The 23,678-nt window shown below is 43.6% G+C and overlaps 1 protein-coding gene across 6 annotated transcripts in view; it reads right to left on the bottom strand.

Annotated features, from left to right (window-relative positions):
• Positions 1 to 22,346, bottom strand: part of ELF2 (E74 like ETS transcription factor 2) — a 32,512-nt gene extending 10,166 nt beyond the window's left edge. The window contains exons 1-3 of one of the 6 annotated variants that reach the window (XM_066318137.1): positions 22,218 to 22,346; positions 16,330 to 16,510; positions 15,190 to 15,355 (exon numbers count right to left, since the gene is read on the bottom strand). In XM_066318137.1, the coding sequence (XP_066174234.1) occupies positions 15,190 to 15,355; positions 16,330 to 16,410 (247 nt within the window). In that variant the 5' untranslated portion in view covers positions 16,411 to 16,510; positions 22,218 to 22,346. Of the gene's footprint in view, positions 1 to 5,375; positions 5,517 to 15,189; positions 15,356 to 16,329; positions 16,511 to 21,626; positions 21,809 to 22,217 lie in introns of those variants that run through there. The other 5 variants (XM_066318139.1, XM_066318138.1, XM_066318141.1 and 2 more) reach the window with 5 other exon arrangements.
• Between the last annotated feature and the right edge of the window lie 1,332 nt (positions 22,347 to 23,678).

Below are 23,678 nucleotides of genomic sequence, written 5' to 3'. Positions count from 1 at the left end.
AGCTGAAAGTGGACGAAATGTGGAAGATGCACAAATGCAAAATTACAGGTGACTGAAAGTTCTTGCAGAAGCAGCCTGCTGGCTGGCTGCTGGGATTCCCACCACAGCCTGTCAGCTGTGGCCTGGGGCTCTATTTAGAGGGCTTTATCTTTTGGAACAGCAGATGCCTGTTAAAGCTGACATTCCAACATTGCTTCACCCCAGGCTGTGAACAATGAAAGCCTACCTAAGAGTACAGGAAAATCAGGAAAGGGCCTTTATTATGCACTCTGTTCCTTGGATAACCAGTGGCAACCAGCACAAATTTTGCACCATGAGCCCTTTCCCCAGCTGCAAATCCTGGATGCTCCCCATGCTTGGCCAAGTATTTTCCTTCCCAAGCAGCTGTTTGGGCATATCCAAAGCCAGAAGCTGACCACTTGCACTGTAACAGGAAAACCTCTGCCTAAACATTTCTCTTTCTAAAGACAAGTTTCAGTTGCACTGGATTTGATGACTAAGTTTCCCTCACCTACCTGATAAAAATTTTCACTGATTATCAGAATACAGGAACAATATTCAGATAGTAGTTAAAAATGTATGAATTCTATGACATTATTGAAATTAGAAAGTCCAAAACAGTATTTAATGTTATTATTCTGATGCATGCAGTAAGATTCAAGGCATGTCAGCAAAAGCTTCTCCAACCAGATAGCTGCTTCTGTGTCATTACGTTCAGTATATAAAGGACTTGTACAAAGAAATTTAAACTTAGTTGAAAATTTTCAATTTTAAGAGGGTACCGAATCCACTACTTCCAAAATGCTTGAAAGTATACAAAATTTTCCTAGAGAGAACAGTTTAGATGCTGCACCACAACTAAGAGGTACTTAGCAGAGGGCAGGAACAAGGCAAGAAAGACAGCAGAAAGCCATCTATGTACTTTTCCAGTGTTAGGATATTGTGCTGAAAGACCAGAGTGGAGGGAAAGAAAATACAACCAGCATTAGGGACTAAGACTGCAAAACCATAACAGCAGAGCAAAGGAGCCACTCGACCTCTCCCCTAAGCAACCCTTCCATTTCCAATAAAAACAGCACTTTCTATTCCACAAAAGCCTCTGATGTTTGCAAACACACACTTCACAAGTGCATTTCCAATGGGAGCTACTTGGGACTCCACTAAAACCGTCACCTGAAAAATATCAAGCAAAAAATAGTAACACTTCTGGCTTTGGCTGGAACAACACATGCTGTCTGTCTATCATGACAGCTAACAAACTAACCTAACATTGCCAAAAGGACAGCTATTATAACACTTACTAAATTCAGTTCTATTACCAAGTTTCAAGTCTTCCCAACTAATTCTCCTTTATCCAGTACATGGTTTTAACCTTAGAGGCATTTGTCTGCCCAGTGAACATCAAGAGTCTGCATTTGCTCACAGGTGCATTTACTGCGTCAACACAGTGGGAAGAAAAAAGAAGAAATTATGTGTCTTAGCACAAATTTATGTAAAATATCTTTCTGACACGCTAGAAAATGTCTAACAGAAGACAGCATGTCAGAGTGCACAGATAGAAGACATGACACTGAAAAACAGCTAAAAAAGAAATCATAAAAGATGAAGTGAGGTAACAGGCTCTCTAGAGAGGGGATGGGACAAGAAAAGAACAGGCAGCTCTTCTTGCAAATTACTAGATCAACTAAATTACACTTGTATCCCAACACTTCTCACAAAAAAAGATGGAGGAAAGCAACACAAAGGAGAAGGATTCCACAATTAAAAAAAGACAACTTCCCAAAACTTTGACACACAAGTATCGCAATGGGCAGAAACATTTCTAATCAAAGGCTGAAGTGCAACACCCATTTCTCCAAAAATGCCCAATTCTATTTCTATTATATTTATGCTACCAACTATATGCAAGACCCCAAAGCTAAAACAGACTGCACTGTTTCAGTAAACAATACAAGGTGTAGGTCTGTTATACAATACAATCATTCCAGAAAGAACTGTCACTTGCCCAAATGAAGCAATGTGGCTTATGTGGCTGGAAGTAAATCTTCCACACTTGGGTAACTGAGTAACCTGAGAAGTGCTCTTTACTGATCTAGAACGCATCAGAGCTAACACCAGCACTTATCTTCCATTCTTTTAAATCAAATCTCATCTTACTGCTTTTATGAAAGAATCTGAGTCCTTAGCACTTCATTTTAAAATATGTCATTAAAATTTTTATCTGTTTACAGAAAAAAAACAACTCAGAAAACAAATTCAAATCTAAAGTGTAAACAGAAAACTAGTCTAGCTGATGTCCATCTTCACTGTCGGCCTAATGTCTTCTAGCACCACTTTCTACCCAAATAATGTGCACAGCAGATTATTCAAGGCTCTCAACAGATGTTACAAACCACCAACTTTGGTAATTAAGTCTGACAGGGCTGTACTTCAGCTTTACAGAAAAAAACGGTGGCAACATATCCATTTGGTTACAATGTAAGGCTACCCCCCCTTTTAACATAAGACTAACAAAATTAATGAAAGCAATTTACGAGACCGAAAAAAAAGGACTGGAATTTTCAAAATAGAGCTCTTTTTGCACTGCACTACAGCCCCCCCTTCCCCACCTTTAACCTGAAGTGCTATCCATGTCTGCATTTACCAGGCCAAGACTTAACTGTGGCACCTGCAAGAGCTTACCCTTTAATACTATCAGGGAACCAAAGCAACATTTTAATGAAGAATTCACAATTCCAAGCATGGAATTCAGTAAAGAGTGACTACACATACACTAATAAACCTCATTAAAGTTTAGTGGCGTTCACATGCTTGTTTCATTTCAGCATTTAAAACAGCAGTGAAAGTCAGTAACAGTTCTGAAAGACATCTTAATTAAAAGCAGTTGAATTGCCTCCATAGGTAGTACCCAGAAATCTTTCTATATGCAAAACTTGACTGGAAAAGAAAGCATTCTTCAGTTCACTGCTTGTTTTATGTTAGAAATTTATTTAGAAACCAAAAAAAAAAAACATTTCCTTGGGTTTTTCAGTATTTCCTTCAGCCTGCCTCTGTTCAAGACCCTCAGCTGCAAACAGTTTAAGGATGACGCCTAACCCACTGCATAAAGGCACATCAGTAACAAAGATGAGGGCAATGATCTCAAAACACTTGTTTCGCTGTGAGCCACGTTATCAGCCCAATATTGACAGAAATATTAACTACAAAGTCAAAACATATCTTTGTAAAGTCATTTAGGAGTTGCTTCTACAACTGGCAATTAAGATTACCCTAAGCAGTAACAATTTTGGTCCACCTAACTTCCCACAGTTATTAAACACTGAAATTTTGTCAACACTGAAACCAGTAGCCACGGGAAGAGGCAACATATAATTATTATAAACCCTTAGGATAAAGAATTCCTCACTTATTCCTCACGTGATATCATCTACATACAAAACTAAGTAAACAGATATGGTATCTTGATAGTATGATGATAGGAATACTAGACATGCCTAGGTATCACTCACTGCAATGTAAATACGGAAAAAAAAAGAAATCAAGTTGGTTGGGCTAATGAGATCCGTATGACAAAGCACACCAGAAATTGCAATGCAAAGGTAATTCATTGCTTATCTAAGGGCTTGCTCTCAAGCAATCTAGTTACAGTGACTTAAGAAGGTGTTGACACAGTGATCAACTACTTAAACGTTCTCTATTCACAGACAATCAAAAGTAATAAACAGCTCTGTAAATCCGCGGCAGTGAGACCTGCAGAAATGAGAGTTGTTCTACTGGCAAAGGGAAGCTCCATCGTAGACTCAAGTGTGTGAATGCTCAGGACCTACTCCCCTTCTGTTGTGCAGCCGAACAGTTCTTCACTGCTTTGAAGTGAGCTATTTTTGCATGTCTGGGGTGTGGGTCACCCCCCTCCAAAAAACCCTGGGTATTTTTCCACATTAAATAAAATAAACCACGATGATTACGTGACTTGGCCCTTTCTGAAAGCGTACCTTAATACACGGGTAAACGACAGAGCATTCACCTTTTAGGCCTGTAAAAACCCACTGCCGTGTCAAGGCAAAGCCGGTATTAAGCTTGACTCTCTCTGAAAATTCATGTGCCGTTACTGCACAATTCATTACCTATTAATGCCCTACAGCGTACTGTTTATGGTTCCAATGACTACTTTTAGAAGTTGAGCTCTATGTTGTAAAGGCAAAAATAAAATCAGATCTGGTACAACTCCGGTGGAGAACTGAGCGCTTGACACTGCATTTGAGGGCTGGGTCAGTTGTAACCTTGCTCGTTCTCCAAGGGCTTTACCGCACTTTAAAAGACAAGTCCTGAGACGGCCAGACTATCGTGCTGTCAGACAGATTGAACAAAACGGAAAGAGGCCAAAGCTTGAAGGACTCTGGACGCAACCCCGAAGAAGTGTTACAGCTCGGGTAAACGGCCCACGTCGCGGCAGCGGCCGGGCCGGGAGTCGCAAGGTCTGACAGCGCGGAGGAGCGGCCAGAGAAAGCGCGGCACCTGCCCGGGCCGGCGGCAGGGAACGGAATTCCGCGGCCGCGGAGCCGCGGGCGGCCCGGCCCGGCGCACCCGCCCGCCCTTGCCCCGCCCGCCGGGGGCGCCCGCAGGCGGGAGCGGCCACGTGCGGCGGCGGAGCGCCACTTCCGTGTTTACAGTCGGCTTCCCCCCGGTGCCGCGCGCGCCTCCAGCGCCGCGCCGCCACTCCCGCGCCCGCCGCGCGCCCATTGGCGGCCGGCGCCCCTCCCCCGCGCGGGGCCCCGGGGGAACGCGCCGCTTCCGCTACGCGGCGCGCGTGGGGGAGGGGGCGCCGCCGCCCCCCCGCGTCGCACACGTGGGGCCGCGGCCCTGCCGCCGGCGCCTCCTCCCGCCCCGCCGCCGGAGCCGAGTTTAAAAGGGCACGGGGGGCGGGCGGCGGAACGGCGGGGGACGCGCGCGGGGGTGCGGCGCCCGGGGAGGCCGGGCCGCGGCCCTGCGTTGCGGTGCGCGGCGGCGCTCGGCCTGCCCGCTCGGACGGCGTGGCGGCGGCGCTCGGAGCGAGGAAAGGGCCGGGAAAGGCGGGAGGACAACAGCCTCGCGCACTTCCTGGTTCTCGCCCCAGCCTCCGAAAACCCCGCTAAACTCCTCCGCGCGCCCCGCCGCGACTCCCGGCGCGGGCGGCACCGCCGCGGCCGCCCTCGCCGAGAGGCAAGTGCCGCGGGCCGGCCGCTCGCCGGGCCGGCCGCTACCAAGGTGATCACTTCCTGATTGCCCTCCATTGCCGCCCGCCCGCCGCCGGAGCGCGCCGTGCGCCGCGTCTTCTCCCCGCCGCCCCGGCCCGTCCCCGCTCCCGCCCCGCGTCTGCCCGGCGCGGCGCGGCTCACCGGCCCGAATGAGGAGGTCGAGCTGGTTCCTGCGCCCCTCATGCACGGACGCCGCCATGTTTACGCTGCCGGAGCGGCTTCACATTGACGGGCGGGCGCGCGCAGGGGCCGGCGGCGAGGCGCGCTCCCGCGGGCGGGCGGAGCGCTCACCGCCACGGCGCGCGGCGGCGGGAGCGCTTCCTGCGGGGCGGCGCGCGCGGTCCTTCCGCTGCCCGCCCCAGACAGGAAGTGCCGCGCCGGCTCCCGCCGCAGCGCGGGGCCGCCCGCGGGCGGGGAGGGCCGCCCGCGGGCGGGGAGAGCCGCCCGCCGCGCAGCCCGCGCCTCCCGCACGGCGCCGGAGGCGCCCGAGGGCAAGGAGCTGCCCCGAGCGCCTTCCGCTCCATCCTCCGCGCCCCGGTGCCACTGTCTGACCGGCTACCCGCGTACCCGGGATAAGCCGGACAGTCCTCACCGCGGCAACCACTGACGCATTAACAAGATTTCTCCCTGACAAGTCCCTGAGGCCCCTGTGTTAGTAACAACTTGCCAGAAAAGCTCGGTCCTCCGTGCCTGGAATCCACCTTATCTCCGTTAGAGTAACAGGGCTTATTCCAGTTAGCCTGAGGCCCCGTCCATCCTTCACCTCTAAAAACACTTCGGGGATGAAAAAGTTTCATTGCTCTCTTAATTTAAAAAAAAAAAAAAAAAAAAGGCAACACCCGAAGCCCTACCAGCACTTTTTAGGGTTGCATCCTCACCCCCTGAAGAACACCTGTGTCACACCTGCCAGGTCCTGGACAGAGACACCAGTCCAGGAGAACGCACTCTCCACACTTCCCACCCCATCCATGCGCTGATTACTCCCAGGTAAAACTTCAGAGCTGCATGCAAAGAGCAGCTGCACCAAGAAAAGCCACGTATGTCTGACACAGAGCTGTGCAGGGAAATTGCACACCAGAATTCCTTCTTTAACACTACACACACCTGAGCAGGCCTGCACTGTTAAGCCAAGGATCTAACTAACACCTGCTGCCTACGGTGCCTTCCCTGAACACACATCTTCACAGCTCCATTAAAAGAAGGTGAAGGAGTCCAGCTGCAATCTTAGAATACACAACCTCTTCCCCTCTCAAGTTTCAGTAGTCCTAGGACCTAGATCAGAAGGAACAATTTAGAAGCAGCTTTCCTTAGCACTGAAATCACAAAATATCATCCAGCAAAAATCAACTCCAGCTGGTAAATTCAGCGCTTCAAACTCTTGATAACTCCTACTCCTCCACTACAACTCTCAAGACATTACAGGAATACATTTTCATGACTGTATTTATACATAATATTTATAATACACTAATAAAAAAATCAGGCATTTTGTAGACAGCAGTCATCTATTCCTGGGTGTAAGGCATTAAATTTGTTCAGTGCCTCATCAGATAAAGAGCAAGACCTGCAAGCAACATCATTCATTCTCACATTCAGCCCACAATATCTAAGGGTAAGTCTGTGCTAGAATTTTGCCAGTTAAGATCCTTCCACAGCCAGAAGCGTGGACAAAAAAGGCAACTAGCCAGCTGTGAGGGCAAAAAGCTCTCATGCAGATCCAGCCAACAGCAGAGTGCTCCTGTCAGCTTTTGTTATTCAGAGAGGTGGAACTGCAGAACTAACAAGAATTCCTTCCATCAGCGTATTTCCACTAGGGGACTCTGCTGTATTCTCCAGCAGAAATTTTCTTAGTGGAGACAAGCCCAAGGACAAGAAAAGGCATTCTAGGTAGACACATACTTAAACGGGCAATAAAATTTAATACTCCTTCATTACAACATCCTCAGATTGAAGTGAAGCCTTACATGGTGTAGTTTAGCAACACCATGGCTTCAGCTTATGTACGGAGTAGTGCAATTACCATGTAGTGCTGTCACTTTGTCCTGTGTAGCTCCTGTTCAAAATTATAGTTTACCCACACTTCAAGCAGTAAAATACAGTTTAAAAGCTCGTCTGTTTAGATCCAGATCAAAAGCTGTACTGAGATGCTAAATGCCTTTGAAGATCCACACCCATGCCAACAGGAGTTCACACTACCATACTTTGGAAAAGGGGCACTCATAGTATTTTCCTTTTTTGATTGCTGCATAATTCAGTGAGGATTGTTTGCTGATTGCAGCTTTCAGTCACAAACTGAAGTGTTTGACTCATACCCAATAAAGTTTTGCCTGAGATGTGTGGACTCCTTGAATAAGTGCATACAAGTAATTTGCATTGTCTAACTTTTGGCAAACCCCATAGGTCCAAAATGAAAAAAAAAAAAATTAAACATGAAGTTCTTGGTTTAATACCACTTTCCTAAGTAGCATTTATTTCCTACTGCAAGCACACACTTAGCACAATTTTTGCCAGTGCACATGAAGTGGGCTTGAACAGCTGCACACAAGTGTTCTGATTCTTCCCTCTCTCTGATCATACACAGAGAGAGAACATCACTGGATGCCCAAGGGATTCCAATCAGTTGAAACCGAAAAGAATCTGAGCCTGTGCGCTTTTAAGATGAATATACAAAAAGCCAACAAATTATGAAGTGACCTGTGCATACCTTACCTATATTAGTATTAAATCATAACATTGTCTTTAAGGAGGAATGCAACTTTCTCCAAAAGTCCTGCAGTTTTATCTGTTTAAATTATATGATTTCTAGTATTTTATGAATGCTGATGGATTTGTCATGCCAATAAAATCTTATTATTTCAGGGGAAAAAGGCAATAGGAAAAAAGTAAACGTGCATTTAACTTTTTAATCACTTTTAAAGCCTCCTTTTTAGGCTAACAAAGAGGGATACAAAATCTACTCAGTAGGTGGCCCAATGAAGCAAAAAATACTTACTGTAATGGAACAAGGTCACAGGAAATTGCAGAAATTTTATTTCTCTGGCACGAAATTAGTAAAAAAAAATAAAATAAGTAGAGGAACATATTCCCAACCAGCATCAGTCTTTGTCAGACAGAAACAGGTTTATTTCCCCTTGTTTATTGTTGAGGGGTTTACTGTTAGTATCCAGAGATTAAACTTGTAATTTTTTAATGCACAAGTTCAGCTGTCAAGATAGCCAGGTAGACCTACATGCTACATTTACCAACCACCAGGAAAAAAAAACCAGTCAAAATGTGTAATAAGCTGGAAAGTTACCATTCAAAATGATGGTTCTATTTACTACATTCCTGTTTGTCATAAGTTTTAAGTAACTTTAAGACAAGTGAATTGTATGTCCATATTTGTATAAACAGAAAAGTAAAATATCTATCAGCTCATGCATTCTGGTTAAGGAATATGGACAACTTTGTCCACAATAAAGGAAATATATCACTTCTCTGCAATATACACCAGCTAAAACTCATTCTGATTTCTTTTAAGAACTGAAAGATAACTCCAAAAAAAGCAGCTGGATGTGACTAATTTCATCCCAAACAGCAGATGTAAATTCAAAATATGAAAAACTGCTGGGTTTCATTAGATTTGCAGACTTGGATTGGAATAGAATCATCAATCATCTTAAGCATCTCCTTGCAAAGACCTCAAAACTAACCGAGCATTCAGTGCTTATAGAGGAATTGTCATTGTCCACTCCCATAGCCTCCTACACAAAGTTATGTTTCCTACAGCTCAAAGAAATACAATGAAAACATTCTTTGCTAACAGACTAGTTTCTCTCGGAAAACTACTTCACAAGCATTGCAGCTTGAAATGCTAAAAGTACAGCCTTCCAATGGCACCTTGTCCTTTCACTGACAGCAAACAATTAACCAGAAAGGAAAAACTGTGTTCATTTAATTACTTTTAGCCACAGAAGATTCCAGTGGTATTCTGGTGAGACAGAGTTAACCTAGGAAAAGGCAATTATCATAAAAGAGGCAAAAGAGGGAGGAGGAGGAGGTGCTCTGGACGTCAGAGCTGAGATTCTTCCCCAAGGCATGGTGGGGACTGTAACACAACAAACTGCTTCCCTGCAATTCATGAAGTGTATGGGGGGATGCAACATTCACCCACAGCCCACGGGAAAAAGGCTCTCATGCATGGATGCTGAAAAGCTGTGATCAGGTGAGAGGCTTGAACAGAGAGAAGGAAAACCCTTGCTTTCAGAAATAGAGGAAGAGGACCCTTGCTTTTATACTATATCCTTAAAAACTGCATGCCATAAGCTAAATGACCCACAAAAAGCAGTTGTGAGAAGACTGCTTTGCCCATGGAAGGAACTTCATGTTGCAAGCAGGTTCTGGGTGGACTGTTAGCCATATAAATTAAAACCATGTTGGAAAAGCTCACAGAGAACTGTCTCCTGTAGGTAAAACCCCATGGCATAGCAAAAGAGATTCTTTTCCCTAAGTGAACTGAAGAAAGACTTTTCTAAGTGACAAACTGACTAAAAATCCCATGTTTTGTCTCCCTGTGCTGTAAGTGGGAAGGAAAGAAGAGCTGGGGGTTGGGAAAAGTGTTCTAACAGTTTATTTTAGTTCTCATTATCCTCTTTCAATTCTGTTAATAAATTTTTCTTTATACCTTTTAATATTTTAGGGCTGTTTTGCCCTTAAAGTGTTTTTCTCCTAATCCTTATCTCACCCCATGAATTTTCTTTCCCCCTCTTCTGTTTAACTATAGCAGAGGAAAATGAATAAATGATTTTTGCTGGTGCCCTTGGCGTTTGGCCAGCATCAGCCTGTCACAGTCTGAGGGCAGTATTTGCAATCTGATATATTGCAAATGATAACAGAGTAACAATCCTGAAATGCCAACCACTCCAAAAAGCTGCAAGTAATTTCAGAAGTCCAGGCAATGCCCTGTCTCAAGTGCCCAAATCATCTACTGATTTTAAGGTTACAGAAAGTCAGTTTTGCCCAGGATCACAAAGAAATTCCCATCTAATTACAGAAGTAGCTGCTGTCTTCAACAGGCCATCACTGTTGACAGCTATTACTGCATTGCAAAGGTAATAACACAAAGAAACACTTTTAACAGTTAAATGCCAGAAAACATACAAGAAAATGCAGCCATCTGTTTTATCAGCACATCAATGTCATCAATGTCATCCACTGTGCATTCGACAGTAGAAAATGCCCGAATAGCAAAATAACCACAAAGTGTCCCTGGAAGACACAGGGAAATATTGAGAAAATGGGCCATGACTATGCCAAGCTCATTTTCTTGACAACACCTTATAAAGTCTAACAATACCAGAGCCAAGAGGGTGTCACAATCTGCACCTTTGAGAGCAGGACTCAGGATCCTGATGTCACTATTCATACAGCAGTTAATGATTCCAAACAGAAAAAACAAATGTATCCTCAGGGTCTGGCACTACCTCTGACAAACTGAGAAAGAGTTAATCAAAATACCAAGCGTCTACACTCCAGTATTATTACTTGTGCATGCAGAGTAAGAAAATTCAACTGTCTTGGGGAAAACAACAACCAATCACCAACCCACAAACAATCAATATTTACACTTCCCTGCTGCATAAGGAAGCTCCTTGTTCCCAAGGCAGTCTATTAGACAATGATAATTCAGGTATTTGCATAGCACTCGATATGGTTTTACAAAATCAACAGTGTTTGAGACTGGCAATAGCTGACATATAAACGATGCCACCCTTGAGTAGTTTCTCTGTCCCAGATGTACAATTTTGAAGTCCTTAAGGCTTTTCTGATAACAACACACTTATTCTATAAGTCCACTGAATGTTTTTAAATGCCCAACTCAAACACATGGCTTTATTCTCATCCTACATTTTGTTGTCCATCACAACTCCCTTTAAATATGCAGATAACCTTTAAAAATTATTACTCTCAATAATCTGTCACTGTATTTTTGGCCAATAAACACCATTAACCCTCGTACACTCATACCACAATAGGTTTGGATGCCCCATTGCATTCTAATTTCAAGGTTAAAACCCTCAAATTTTTCAGCTCGCATTAGTAAAATGCTGTGGCTGAGTCTTCAGAGTAACAGCCCACAAATTCTCACTCCCAGCTGCAGTTGGAGTTGGAAGTTTAGAGGAAAATCTATCTGTTCATCTGAAGTCCAACCCATAATGCCCCACACTAGCAAACCATTGAATTAGCCTCACGTCAGCCTCAGAAAATAAAAATTACGCCTGAAATGTGCAGTTAAATTGGGCTTTATTACAAAATAGTTAGTCCTGCAGCATGCCTTCAGTATGAATGGAGCACTGAATGCTGCAAGGCAGAAACCTAAAATCTAGAAAGGACTGGCCACCACAATTCAGATGTTATCATTATGTTAAAATACTATGGCCCATGGAGCAGCTGTAGAGCTCTTTTCCATAATTTCTCAGAAAAGGGAACACCAACAAAGATGACATAAAATCTAAGCTGCAGCTGCATTTTGTTTCTGAATTAAGAATGTTACTGAAAACAGATGTATACACCCGTGGCATAACTGCTCCAAGCACTACACAACAGCACATGCACCAGAAGGGGAATAATTTTGCCTCACTGTCATCAACACTTAACATTCATAGATGTGAGAAGTTTTTTAATTAAAAACAACATTGCAGATCCTGATTCTGCCCATGGTTCAGCACTGACTGTCCTTATAGTCCAGACAGGTTCTAACCCATTCACAGAATAGCAAACCACAAGTAGAACCAACATAGATCATCTCTTTAGTGCCCAAAGTAAATTTTCCCACAGCAGCTTCCCTACAACATTTTTCACACAAGTACTGATCCCTATATCTGGAGGCTAGAATAATGCTACATTTTAATAAATTATAAAGCTTTAGATTAACCACAGAGTAGCCCAAGGCTATATGAATGTGTGTTGCAATGCTACAAACCATGTAAATCAGTAGTAATTGGAATTGCCAATGAACTGTCACAAGAAAGGGAAAAATCAGGTCCATGGCCAATAGGAAAGATACTGACAAAGGAGGAAGTATTATTTGAAAAGGGATCCTTTTCAACTACTGCCAAGGATTCTTTAAGATGGGTTTTAGTATTTACCATGCTGTCTGTAGAACCTAGGACCACAAAAGGTATTAAGTCTACTCATTCTTGGTACATCGATAATAATTTCTTCAAATCACATGAAAAATTTTGTAGCAATTAATTCTGTCATTTATGAAGTAGAATCTATTGAGACTATTTTAGCAACAATACATTTTTCTTCTAAGATGTACAGAAATGAAACTGATGCACCTCTCTAAATTGGGATCATTAGCATAATAAAGGTATGCACTTCAAAAAATTAACACCTTAAAACGCAATTTAAACATTGTACCTTGTTTACTGCCTTAGCCTGTTTCCCCATTAACAATTACCATGGCACCTGTTACCACCTCTCTCCTACATTAAATTGCTGCCTCCCCACAGTCCAGCATCTCTACTACAAAATTAAAGTTTAAAAACAGCACACTCAGATTCACTGTCCTGCAATTCACTGCTAACAATGGTGCATTACCAAAAGGAACATTTCTCGGGGCTTTCATACCTTCTCTCAGCTCATTTTACCTCTCTGTATGAGAAACAATTCAGAAAGACTCCTGGCTGGGCCAAAACATGACAGTCACAACTCATGCCCCACAGGACTGCCTCCCTCACAACAGCCTAAACCTCTCACCAACAGTGACATTAGCTCTGTGCAAGGACCACTACTCATTGTCATGTATAATTACACTGGATTAGTAAGTGTGGTTTTAATTAATTACACAAATAATCCTTAAAAGATAGACTGTAGCTATGGGTGTTCATCCATGGTTTTTAAAATCTTCATTAATTTTAATTTCTCTTCCACTGTTTATTGGCTTTTCACTGCCCATTAATTCTTAGATCAAAACTATTTAAACAAAAAATATATGAACTGATTTAAATATATCACCTTATCGCATTGATTTTTTAAGAACATATTAATGTCAAACTGTGAAAAACAAAAGCAACACAGAAAACATCAAGCTACACTCAGTCAAGACAGATCTCTTACCATCTCCAGCCACAGACATCAAATTATCAGATCAACTGCCCTCTAAATCTTAATACTATATTTTCAAATATCAATCTTGGAAGCACCCATGTCCCTTTCTTTGAACAGCAGCTTATATAAAACTATTCCTATAGAAGAGCTACAAGGTTTTCATTGCAGTTTCCCCCACTTTACTATGGCCATAAAATTATGCTTAAAAACCTAAAGAGTTCATTTGCAGCAGCTCTTTATCCTAAAATAACTGTTCTGTTTGCCATTAATCTACTAAAGAAACAGCATATTTAATGTTTAAAAAACAACTTCTGAATACAAAAACCTTCAAAGTATAAGCTCTTAAAGGTTTTCAAAGATAAACTTAAGTTGTAAAACTCAGTTTGGGAAGAACACCTTCATTTCTCACTTACCTTAATCTTAAAAGTTTTAATACCATAGTCAGAACTTAAATTTAGGAAATACATTATTTCATAACTTCTCTTCCTGTTAATTTGTTGAACTTCTAAGTAGCATATTTCTTTCAAAATTTTTGGAATGGAATTTTAAGTACTGTCCCAAAATCTGCATCATTAGTTCATCCCCTCCTTGTGAAGCTGATGCCTGTGATTTTTGCTGCAGTGCTAGAGAGTAACATCCAACTTGAGAAGGATGTATGAACAATTGCTTCCTCTGTTTACTGAGAAATCTGCACTGAAACTTAGCTAATCTGATGGGAATGCATTTAGACTTAATGGGATGCCAAGTTAAACAGCTGAGACAGAGTCTCCCACCTTTGTTTTGCTTTCCTGACATCATGAATTTAAACTCCAGCTCTAAATTAGGCAGCCCCAGAATATGAGCCATATGCTAAGTGGGTCTCACCACTCAAGTATGGAGTGCCCAAGAGGACCTGTCCTTTGGCTGCAGTACTACAAACTCCCTACTCCAACACTCTGCTAACCCAGCAGAAATCTAACTCAACAAAAATAAAGAACAGTTGAAGGTCTCCTTGCTAGTTTTCTTCTTGCAAAATTAGCACAGAGAAGTATGAGAGGCAACACAAGAGAGCAAGAGAGAAGAAGGGCAGCAGGAATCACAGCCCAACAGTCACATGTCATCAGGCTGCTATAGCAGCACAGCTTTTGTTTCTGCAGACACTTTAAACATACTTTGGTGCCCCTCAGAAAATGCAAACCTCCTGATCCTGTTCTTTGGAGAGAGGTGTATAGAAAGATTTGTGCTTATCACTAAACATTTCGGCTTTGACAGCAAAGCTCCACTCCTTTGTTCATTCCTAACTTGTTATTTTATAGATAGATGTGTTAATTTCAATCTATTAGGCTTTTTGCCCAGGAAGTAACAACCCAACTCCATTCTCCCTTGCCACCCACTCCTGCAACCAAACCAGCAACTCTTGCACCAAAAAGACAGGATAGGAAGGGGCAGACAGGAAAGGGAAAGAGTTGGAAGATGGGGTAAATAGAGCCACACATTCTCTATTTCTACCTGCCCTGCAGTTGTGTGGCTCACATACAGTGTAAAACTGAATTCTAACCAACTTCCTGGCTCAGCTGATACTTAAAAACTCCAAGTTCAGTTGTCTAGTAAACTCCCTGTCTAATTATGTAGCTAAGACATAAATGAAGATCTGCCTGCCCGTGAGGGAGGAGACACAGTGTTACAATGCAGCACCCTGAATGTACAGTGACATTTTTACCTGCCAAGGTAATCCTGTCACCTATGAAGCCTAAACAAAACTAAGCTTAGAGGAAAGAGATGTGAACACATGTCAAGACCTCCATCCCGTGGGTAGACACATTCCTTTGGGATTTCTAGAAGTACAAAAACCTCATGGAAGAAAATAATTAAGTAAGTCTACCTGTTTCCACAGTTTCAGTCTCAATTTCTTGTTCCTCTGCTACATCTTGCATCAGGTAAGTCTCATCATCATAAACCAGGACCTGAGCAGCGTAACCCTGTTCTAGTCTGGCACTAGGAACTGGCTCCACAACCACTGCTGGGAATTCAGAGACTGGCTCATTTTCCTACAGAAAGGAAAAAAAAAAAAAGGAAAGAAAAGAAAAAAAATGCTCTAAATACTGCACTATTGAACTCTACATCAGTATATTCCTCTTATGTTCTTACATGCTTTATGAAATATTGATAATAATTTTAAACCTTTTTAAAGGAAATTTTCTTCCAAAGCAAGAGATTAAAAGAATAAAAGATAATTATCAGCCATTAGAGGGGGGCTTTCTAAATCTCAAAGATATTTTCCTGCGTTTAAGGACTTAAAAGTTAAAGCACAAGACAGCTTTAAGATATTAGAAAAGAGCACACTTTCTAATGAAGACACTCAGCTGTGGGAAGTTTTCTCCTCCCTCTGCTCGATGAAAGGTAACAAAGGGCTTTGACTGTGCACTGCAAGATACCTACATCTGACCTGTGTCTTATGAACACATGTTTTGGGTTAAGTGCATAAGTTATTACAGAAGAACTGACTACTTCAAAGCCTATATGCTCATCTCTACTTATTGAAGGATCAAAATGGCTGCAAAAACATATATAATGAGTTATAGTGTTGCAGAAGAAGAATCCTGCCAGATTCTGTTTATTAAAAGCTACAGGAGAGTAGAATATATTTATTATTTGTTGATAAGAATGCAAAATACAATAAAATATGCCGTGCTGGCTGACTTTAAAAGGGGTCAATGTATCGCTCTGCTCAACTTGTTCTATACCTCAAGACACATCTGAGACCTTTAAAGAAAGCTTAGTATAGAACATAACTTTGTAAACCCAGCCTACAGTTGTACTGCAGACTTCAAAACTTCCTGCTTCCACTGCTGTGGTAACAAAGTCTTCTGCTAAAAGGTATTTTAAAAATGGCTGCACTCTTCCTCCTTACACAACAATCTCAGATCCATTTCATTTGTTTTCACAGCAAGTTTACAGTGAAATTTTCTTTCAAATTAGGATAAAAGGTTTCAAAGTAGGATAGTTAATAAGTACTATTTACTTTTCTAACCTCTTGATTTTTTATTTCCTTGCTGTCAAACTCCAGGGCAGGGCCTCCATTGTCAATCACTACTGATGTCATGGTGCATCCCCCGAAGATTCTTTGAGAACTGTTATCTCTCTCAGGATATCAAAGGCTTGAATTCAAAATCCACTGCTCTTAAACAGCTAGGCAGAGGTTGCTGAAACACAAAATAATTTTAAGTTATTTGCATAATTTATACTCAAAAGCCTTCCAATGTTTATGAAATCTCTTGCACGCTGCATGTCTACACCAAAACAGGGCATCAGCAAACACTGAGATCAGTGCTTTGTAACAAAAGTCTGAATTTGCCCCAACATTTTTAATAAAACCCCTCCATCAGAAGGCTACAACAATCACTGAGGTCTGCAAGAAAACAGGACCATGTAACACTCACTGAAGAAAAAAATATCATCAATACTCCAGTGGGCAAACTCTGTGAGTCTGCTTTTCAATAGCAGGAAGCCTGCTCAAACTAAAGTAATCTTGCACATTTAGGGAAACGCTTGTTTGGATTCACACAGAGTAACTGGGCTTCCTACAGGCAGGGTTACACTCACAACAATTACAAATGCTCATCCCCCCCAGCCAGATGCAAACTAAGCAAGGAATAAGCACAAGATACATTTCAAAAGAAAGAAAAAAATTGTATGTAATTTAGGGGAAAAAAAGGCTTTTTTTTTTTTTTTTTGCTCACATAGGCAGTCCACTTTACATGACAAAGCACCACTCATACCTAACCATATTTAATTTGTAACAGCACAACCTCCCTCCAGTTACTACTTTATTTTCCATTGTTTCACTTCTAAAGCTAGCACCATTTTTTGCTGAAGAAGAAAGCTAAGGCTTCCTCTGCTTCCCAAACAAGACTCAGGCTTGCCTTTAACAGGCATTCATTCCTTGGAGCCATATACACCTGTCACCCTCCAGATTTTTAGAACAAAAAGCCTACTCCCTAACTATCAATTATTCCAAAAATCTTTGAATTCAAAAATATGTAAAGTAGAAAACCAGCTGTTTATTAATACACTAAAATAATCAATCCAAAGGAAAAAGATCTGTTTTGCTGCAAAACCTTTTCTTCTACAGTTTTTCATTTATATACACAATAGAAATATTGCCAATGAATCAAAACCCAAAACAGAAGCCCAAAGAAATTAAACTGCATTTCAAATTGGAAGCACAGATGTTCCAACCTGTTTCAAACATCAGCATTATTCCTGTAACTCAGACTCTTAGCCACATGAACACACAGAGCTTCATACGGTACCTCTGCTTGAACACGTCACAAAGCGAATTTCACTCTCATGTAGAATATTAATGCAAGCAAACAACCACTAATTATAAATATTAATGCAAATAAACAATCATACACTAGACCACAACTACTGCATATTTATATTTTACATAGTATAATCCCACACAGGTGGCCAAGTAACTGCCAAATTGCAGCAATTGAAAACACCCAATACTGTTTGCAAGATCAGGTTCTCTCAAAAACATGTTCTTTCTGTCTCCTAGGTTACAAAAGGTTTAGATTACTTTTATGCTGATCTATCTCTACATGAATCACCAATTTCCTATAGAAATGAAGTTAAGGCAATTCCCAAAATAAGGGAACATAAATGATAATCCTCATTTCCCAGGTGGGAAATCCTAGTAAGGACCTCACAGGGCGAAGAAAGTACAAAGAAGAATGTGTGAGATGCTAAATCTCAGCACTCATAAAAATAATTGTATCTTCAGACTGGATATGTGGAATAGTCCTTCAAGGTACTCAAAGTCTTTATATTACAGGATTTGAAATTCATACTGACACTCAGCAATGTTTTCAAAACTCTGCCAGGGTAGAGAAAACAACAAGCCCACTCGTCAGCAAGTGAGAAGGTAAAAGAGTTTCAGTTCAGTCTGGTTTGGAAGTTCTAAATTAAAGCAGACACTCAAACACACCCACACACCCACATGTGTGTGAGATTCTGACAGACACAGCCCTTTCTCAATGAACCAGCATCTCCCTTCCTCCCTTTCCCTATGAAATATGTCTCTGTGGAAGACTTTTTGCTTCTCCCTCAAATTCCAGTAGGACACTGAATCTATTCCCCATCCTCTCTCTAGCAAGTCCCAACTCATTTGATTCCTGTAAAATGAAAAACACTGCCTGGTCACTTCCAGGAATCAGCTCAGAAATTCACAATTCCCAAGACTAAGTGAGCCAAAAAGGCCAAAAGACAATCAGCCTCAGACTCTTAAAGTAAGAGATGATTCAGGTTTGTAAGACCAGGCTGTCCCCAGTGATACAATTAGCCAGCACAGAAGCTGGGTCAAAGTACTAGTTTTGAATTACAGAACAATCTGCAGAAAGATTAAAAATTAAAACAAAAAATGAACACTACAAATTTAATTCTTCTCTGGATAGATGCTTACAATAAGGCAAAATACAGAATAACATCAGTAAATTTAACACTTCCAAAAGGAATTACCAAATCATGTTGTTACAGTTATGACATCCACTCCTGTTCTTCCCGGTAATGGAAAATTCAGAGAAAAACTAATTCTGAAACATTTGGAAAAATCCTTACAACCACAAAAACATCCCTGCTGTTATTTTTATACGTATCTCATGGGAAAACAAGAATAAGTCTACATGCTCCCATCATCAAATAATAAAAAACAAAACCCCAACCAAACTAAAAATTCTGAATCTTGAATACTTTGCCTCACCAGCAAGAATTTTCTATTTACAAAACACACAAAGAAGACTCAAATTTTTTTTATAACTTTCACTGGTCAAGACAATCAATTAGAGCAAGTCTCCAGAGGCTACAGGGCACTTGTCAAAACGGCTGCAAAATACCAGCTCATTCCCATACTGAATAGTACATTTATCTGACCTACATCATGTATCCAAGTGTGAGTCTACAAGAAATCCAAACTGTTCTCTGTATGTTTCTGGCAGAAAGTTCAAAACCACTGCAAATCACAACTGTGATGAACACATCCCACTACAACAGGATCTAAGTTGATTCCCCTGTGCATAACCACATATCAAGTTAACAGGGAAGCAAAAATGCAGCTCCACAGAGTAAAAGATAAGAATTAAAAACAGTTTGGAAAGGATGGTAGACAAGGTCATCTCTTCTAGGCCAGACTTCAAGAGTGAAGCTATTTAGGACTGATTTCAAAACAAAACTCTAAATATAACTCTGCAAATAGCTTTAGCACACTTTCATTTGAACTGTAAAAAAACCTAGGAGGAGAAAAAAAAAAAAAAAAAAAAAAAAAAAAAAAAAAAAAAAAACACCCAAACAAAACCAAACCAAAAACTCAAAACACAATGCTTGAAAAAAGATGCCCACACAGGAGAACAAGACAAACACAGAGAAGTCTGGGCAGCAGTGACCAGAGGCAGCTGCTCCTCCAGCGGTCAGAACCACAACAAGAGTACTCGGAACAACATCCCCCTTTTATTGAGGTCATATCCTAAATCCTGAGATTTATGTGGATACCTACACAGAGGCAAGCACAAGTGCAGGACTCCAGCTAGCAGTAGCATCACATACAGCTTTTTGTTTGTTTTTTTTTTTTTTTTTCAAAACAGCCTTCTTTTGGTTTAATTTTTTAAAAAGTTAAGAAAGTTGGCTTGAAAACAGTTAGTTATATGTGCAGAAATCCACCGGCCAAGATCACTGCAGAATGCCATTAAGAGGAACAAGGCTTCCTAAGGGCACTAAGGTGTTCTTTCAGAGGCAGAACCTCAAATACAGCAGTAAATGCCACTATCACTCTGATACATACAAACCATAGCATACTCTGTAAAACATTTCAGGCTGACTGAAAAGTTTTTTAAAGACGTTTTCCCAGATCATATTTACAGCTCTGGCTAGCTGATTCACACTGGCAGGAGCAGAAGAAATGGCAAATTGGCTTTCTTTTTCTGAAATTCAACAAGTCTAAGAACTGAGAAATTAAGTTACTGAAAAAGCTGTCTGAGCAGGAAAAGAATCCCCTAAACTTCTTGCTGAAGTTTGTTGCAGGGGTTATATCAAACTTAGGATACAAAGTAAATCTTAGAATCCACAAGGTCAGGGGAGCATAGAATCCACACCGTACCTTAAAATCCATGCAGTTTACAGTACCTTACAATTTAGACCAAGCACTAAAATTTCTAAAATACAAATCAAGATGAGGGATGGGCAAAGTAGTCCTAGCCACACCAGACTTTGTAAGTTTTCATGCTAAAAAGCAATACGTTTATTGCTGAATGCACAGAAACTACTATGCTGAATCAAATTAATGATGCATCAACTCCAGTAAAACACTACAAAATCTCCTTCCATAAATATAAAATTCCATAACCTGAACATCTAAAGTTTGCTCGGAAACCTCGATAGCTAAAGCTGATGAGCCCCAAAACATGTAAGCTTATAATCACTTAGAAACTATTAACGTTCTGCAGAAAGCTTTGTGGCTTCAGCAGGCTTCTTCTGGACCTTCCTGCATCTCATCCTATTAGCAAGCTCTCTTCCCACTGCTCTCTATTTAAAGATACCCTGTAACCTTCTCTTTCCTCTGACAGAAGTCTCGCACACTTTCCCTTAATTTGCACCTCTCTTTCCAGACAATTGATTGTTGGTCCTTAACAATCATTTCCACTCCTCCACAAGCCAGAGTAGGGAGGAATTATTCATCATTTTACATAATAAAGCAACAGAGACGATTAAATTCAATGGTGAGGAGGTAAGTTTAAAAAACAAACCCCAACACACGTATTCTAAAATCCCACGATTAGCTTTGATAGCACATTCTAAAGGTCAAAAACTTGTAAGATTTAAGTCAGTTTCATGAAGATAAAGCCCCGGAGCTGCTGATGAGACTATTGAACATATAGATGTGTGTAACAGTCTGAACTTTAGGCATCTTCTGAACCAGATACTACTGAAACCTGAGAGATGTAAGAGTATGTCACTGATGGCACCACACGAAAGAACCATCCTTTTTACAGCACCTTTCCGAAAGCAACTAATCCTGTCCACTATAAGAGATGGAGCGAGAGGAGACGGGAAAGCAACAAGGACTAGACTCAGAACCCGGTTTTAAACATACAGTAAGGTCGCGCTGTCTTTGCTAAAGAAGTTAAATGACTAAAGAAAAGTCACAAGAAAGGCAACAGCGACCGGCCATAAGGGAGGGAGCGGGCAGAATGAAAAACTGAATTATTCAAGAGACAAGAGGGAACACATCCAAAAAGATAACAGCTAAACGCGAACTGGGCTCACCCAGCGCGACGTTTTACGGTCACGGCATCATGAAAAGTACGCCAGACTCGTGCCGTTTCTCGGCGGCGCAGGCAGCGCAGGGCGCCCAGCGATGCGAGGGACGAGGCACGGCAGAGGCGATCACGCATGACAGCGAGTGTCCAGCACACCCGGGCTGCCATGTTCTCCCGCCGCCCCGTGTAAACAAGGCGCTGCCCCTTGGCGCTGCCCCAGCCGCCTCCCGCTCCGCCGCCGCCCCGCTCCCCGCGCAGCCCGGCCCGGGAGGCTGCGGGCCCGGCGCGGGAGGCCGCGCTGCCGCGGGCTGTTTACGGTGACAGCGCCGGGCACCGCCCGCCGCCGGCCCGGACCCGCGGGGAGCGGGACGGCCCCGGCTGCTCCGCCGCGCCCCGCGCGAAACCGAAAGTGCGGCTGCGGCGGGTGGGAGGTGCCGCCGGAGCGACCCCCGGCCCCGCCACCTCGAGGCCGTCCCACACGCCGCGGCGGCCTCCCCCGAGCGCAGACCGCCCCGCGGCCCCTTCGCAGGGGCGGCTGCCGCCTGTCAGCGCCCGCCCGCCGCGGCGGCGGCGGCGGCACCCGTCGCCGCGCCCTTACCGTGCCCGTGCGCCCGGAGGCCGCGTCCGTCGGCCGCCCGGGCCGGGAGCAGGAAGCGGCGGCGCCGCCCGGGCAGAGCCGGGCCGGGGCCGGGCCGGGCCGGGGCCGCCCCGCGCGGGAGGGGCGGGGGCGCAGCGCGCGACCTGCCCGGCCCGGCCCGGCCCACCCCCGCCGCCGGGCGCGCGGGGGCGCTGCGGGCATGCGCGGCCGCTCGGCGCCTGCGCGGGGCCGGCCCGGGCCGCGGGGCTCCGCGGGGCGCGGGAGGGCCGGAGCCTGCCCGCGGGGCCGCGTCCCCTCATCGCCCCCTGCTCCCGCCGCCGCTCCCCGGCCCGCGGCAGCCCGTGTTCGGGGCGCGGGGAGCGAGGCCGAGGGGAGGAACGCGCCACGGTGTCGCTGCCCCTCCGCCGTGTCGGAACAGGTGCCTGCGGCCGCACGTCGCGCCCATCCCGCGGTGCCGGCAGCGGGAGGATGAGCTGCCCCGTGTGCCTGGCCGGCCGCGGAGCCTCGGGCTTGCAGAACCCATTCCGGGCGGTGCTGAAATGCCGGCCCCCGGTTCTACCCCGCCGCAGCCGCCTCATAGAGCGCACGGGTTTGAAACCAGTCAGATCCCTAAAGCAAGTTTTGTTGTTCGCTGGCAGGACGAGGTGCGCTGTCAGACTCTGCTCACGAAGCGAGTATGCATCGATGCTGTCTTGGTCTAGCCTGCTCCGAAGTTTTGGACAGAACTGGTTTTCTCCTTTGCAAACATTGGGCTTCATCCATTATGCCCTTCTTGGCATTTCCCAGAAATAAACAGAAGAGCTTTAGCTGAAGAGGGGGCATTACATTTTCATTGCAGACAGGAAGAAACCCTTACATTGCCAAGGAGATTTTCTGCAAAGAAAAGCCACTTGCTGTAAGGAGCTCTGGGATGAAGGTTTTGTTCAGACTCATTTGGCCCCCTGTGTCTCTGCGTTGCAAGGGTCTGATTTAAGGATCTTCCTTCTGCCAGGAGCCCAGCCCCTGTGACAGGCAGTTCAGTCACACACATGTGCTCCTCACCTCCATCCGCATGCCAGAGTACCTTTGCTACATCTCAATTTCCATCTGATTATCCACATCTACTGCTCTGTGCATCTCCTGCTTCGCCAACTCTGATTTCCAGTCTTCAGCTGCTGCCTGATGCATGTTCCCACCAGCTGCTCTACTGCTCTGGCTCCTATTCCTTATACATTTGAACTGAATATTTCTTCCCTCTGCATTTTCAGGGCATCAGCTTCCTTTCCCAAGGTAATGAAATCTTTCAGGAGTCATTACACTCTGGAATGTGGCTGACTTTTACAGGTTACATACAATTTGAGTTTTCAAGGATAAATCACGTGGGTAGTTAATTTTACTCAGGGATGGCACAAACATCTCCCTGAGATTAAAGGTAGCCCTAAAAATATCAGTCCTGTGCCCTGAAGCGTGGAAACACTGGTG

This window comes from Sylvia atricapilla, chromosome 4 (genome assembly GCF_009819655.1).
Source record: "Sylvia atricapilla isolate bSylAtr1 chromosome 4, bSylAtr1.pri, whole genome shotgun sequence".
Classification (NCBI taxonomy): domain Eukaryota; kingdom Metazoa; phylum Chordata; class Aves; order Passeriformes; family Sylviidae; genus Sylvia; species Sylvia atricapilla.
The sequence above is the reverse complement of the archived record's forward strand: the minus strand, read 5'-3'. Positions and strand labels throughout refer to the sequence as shown.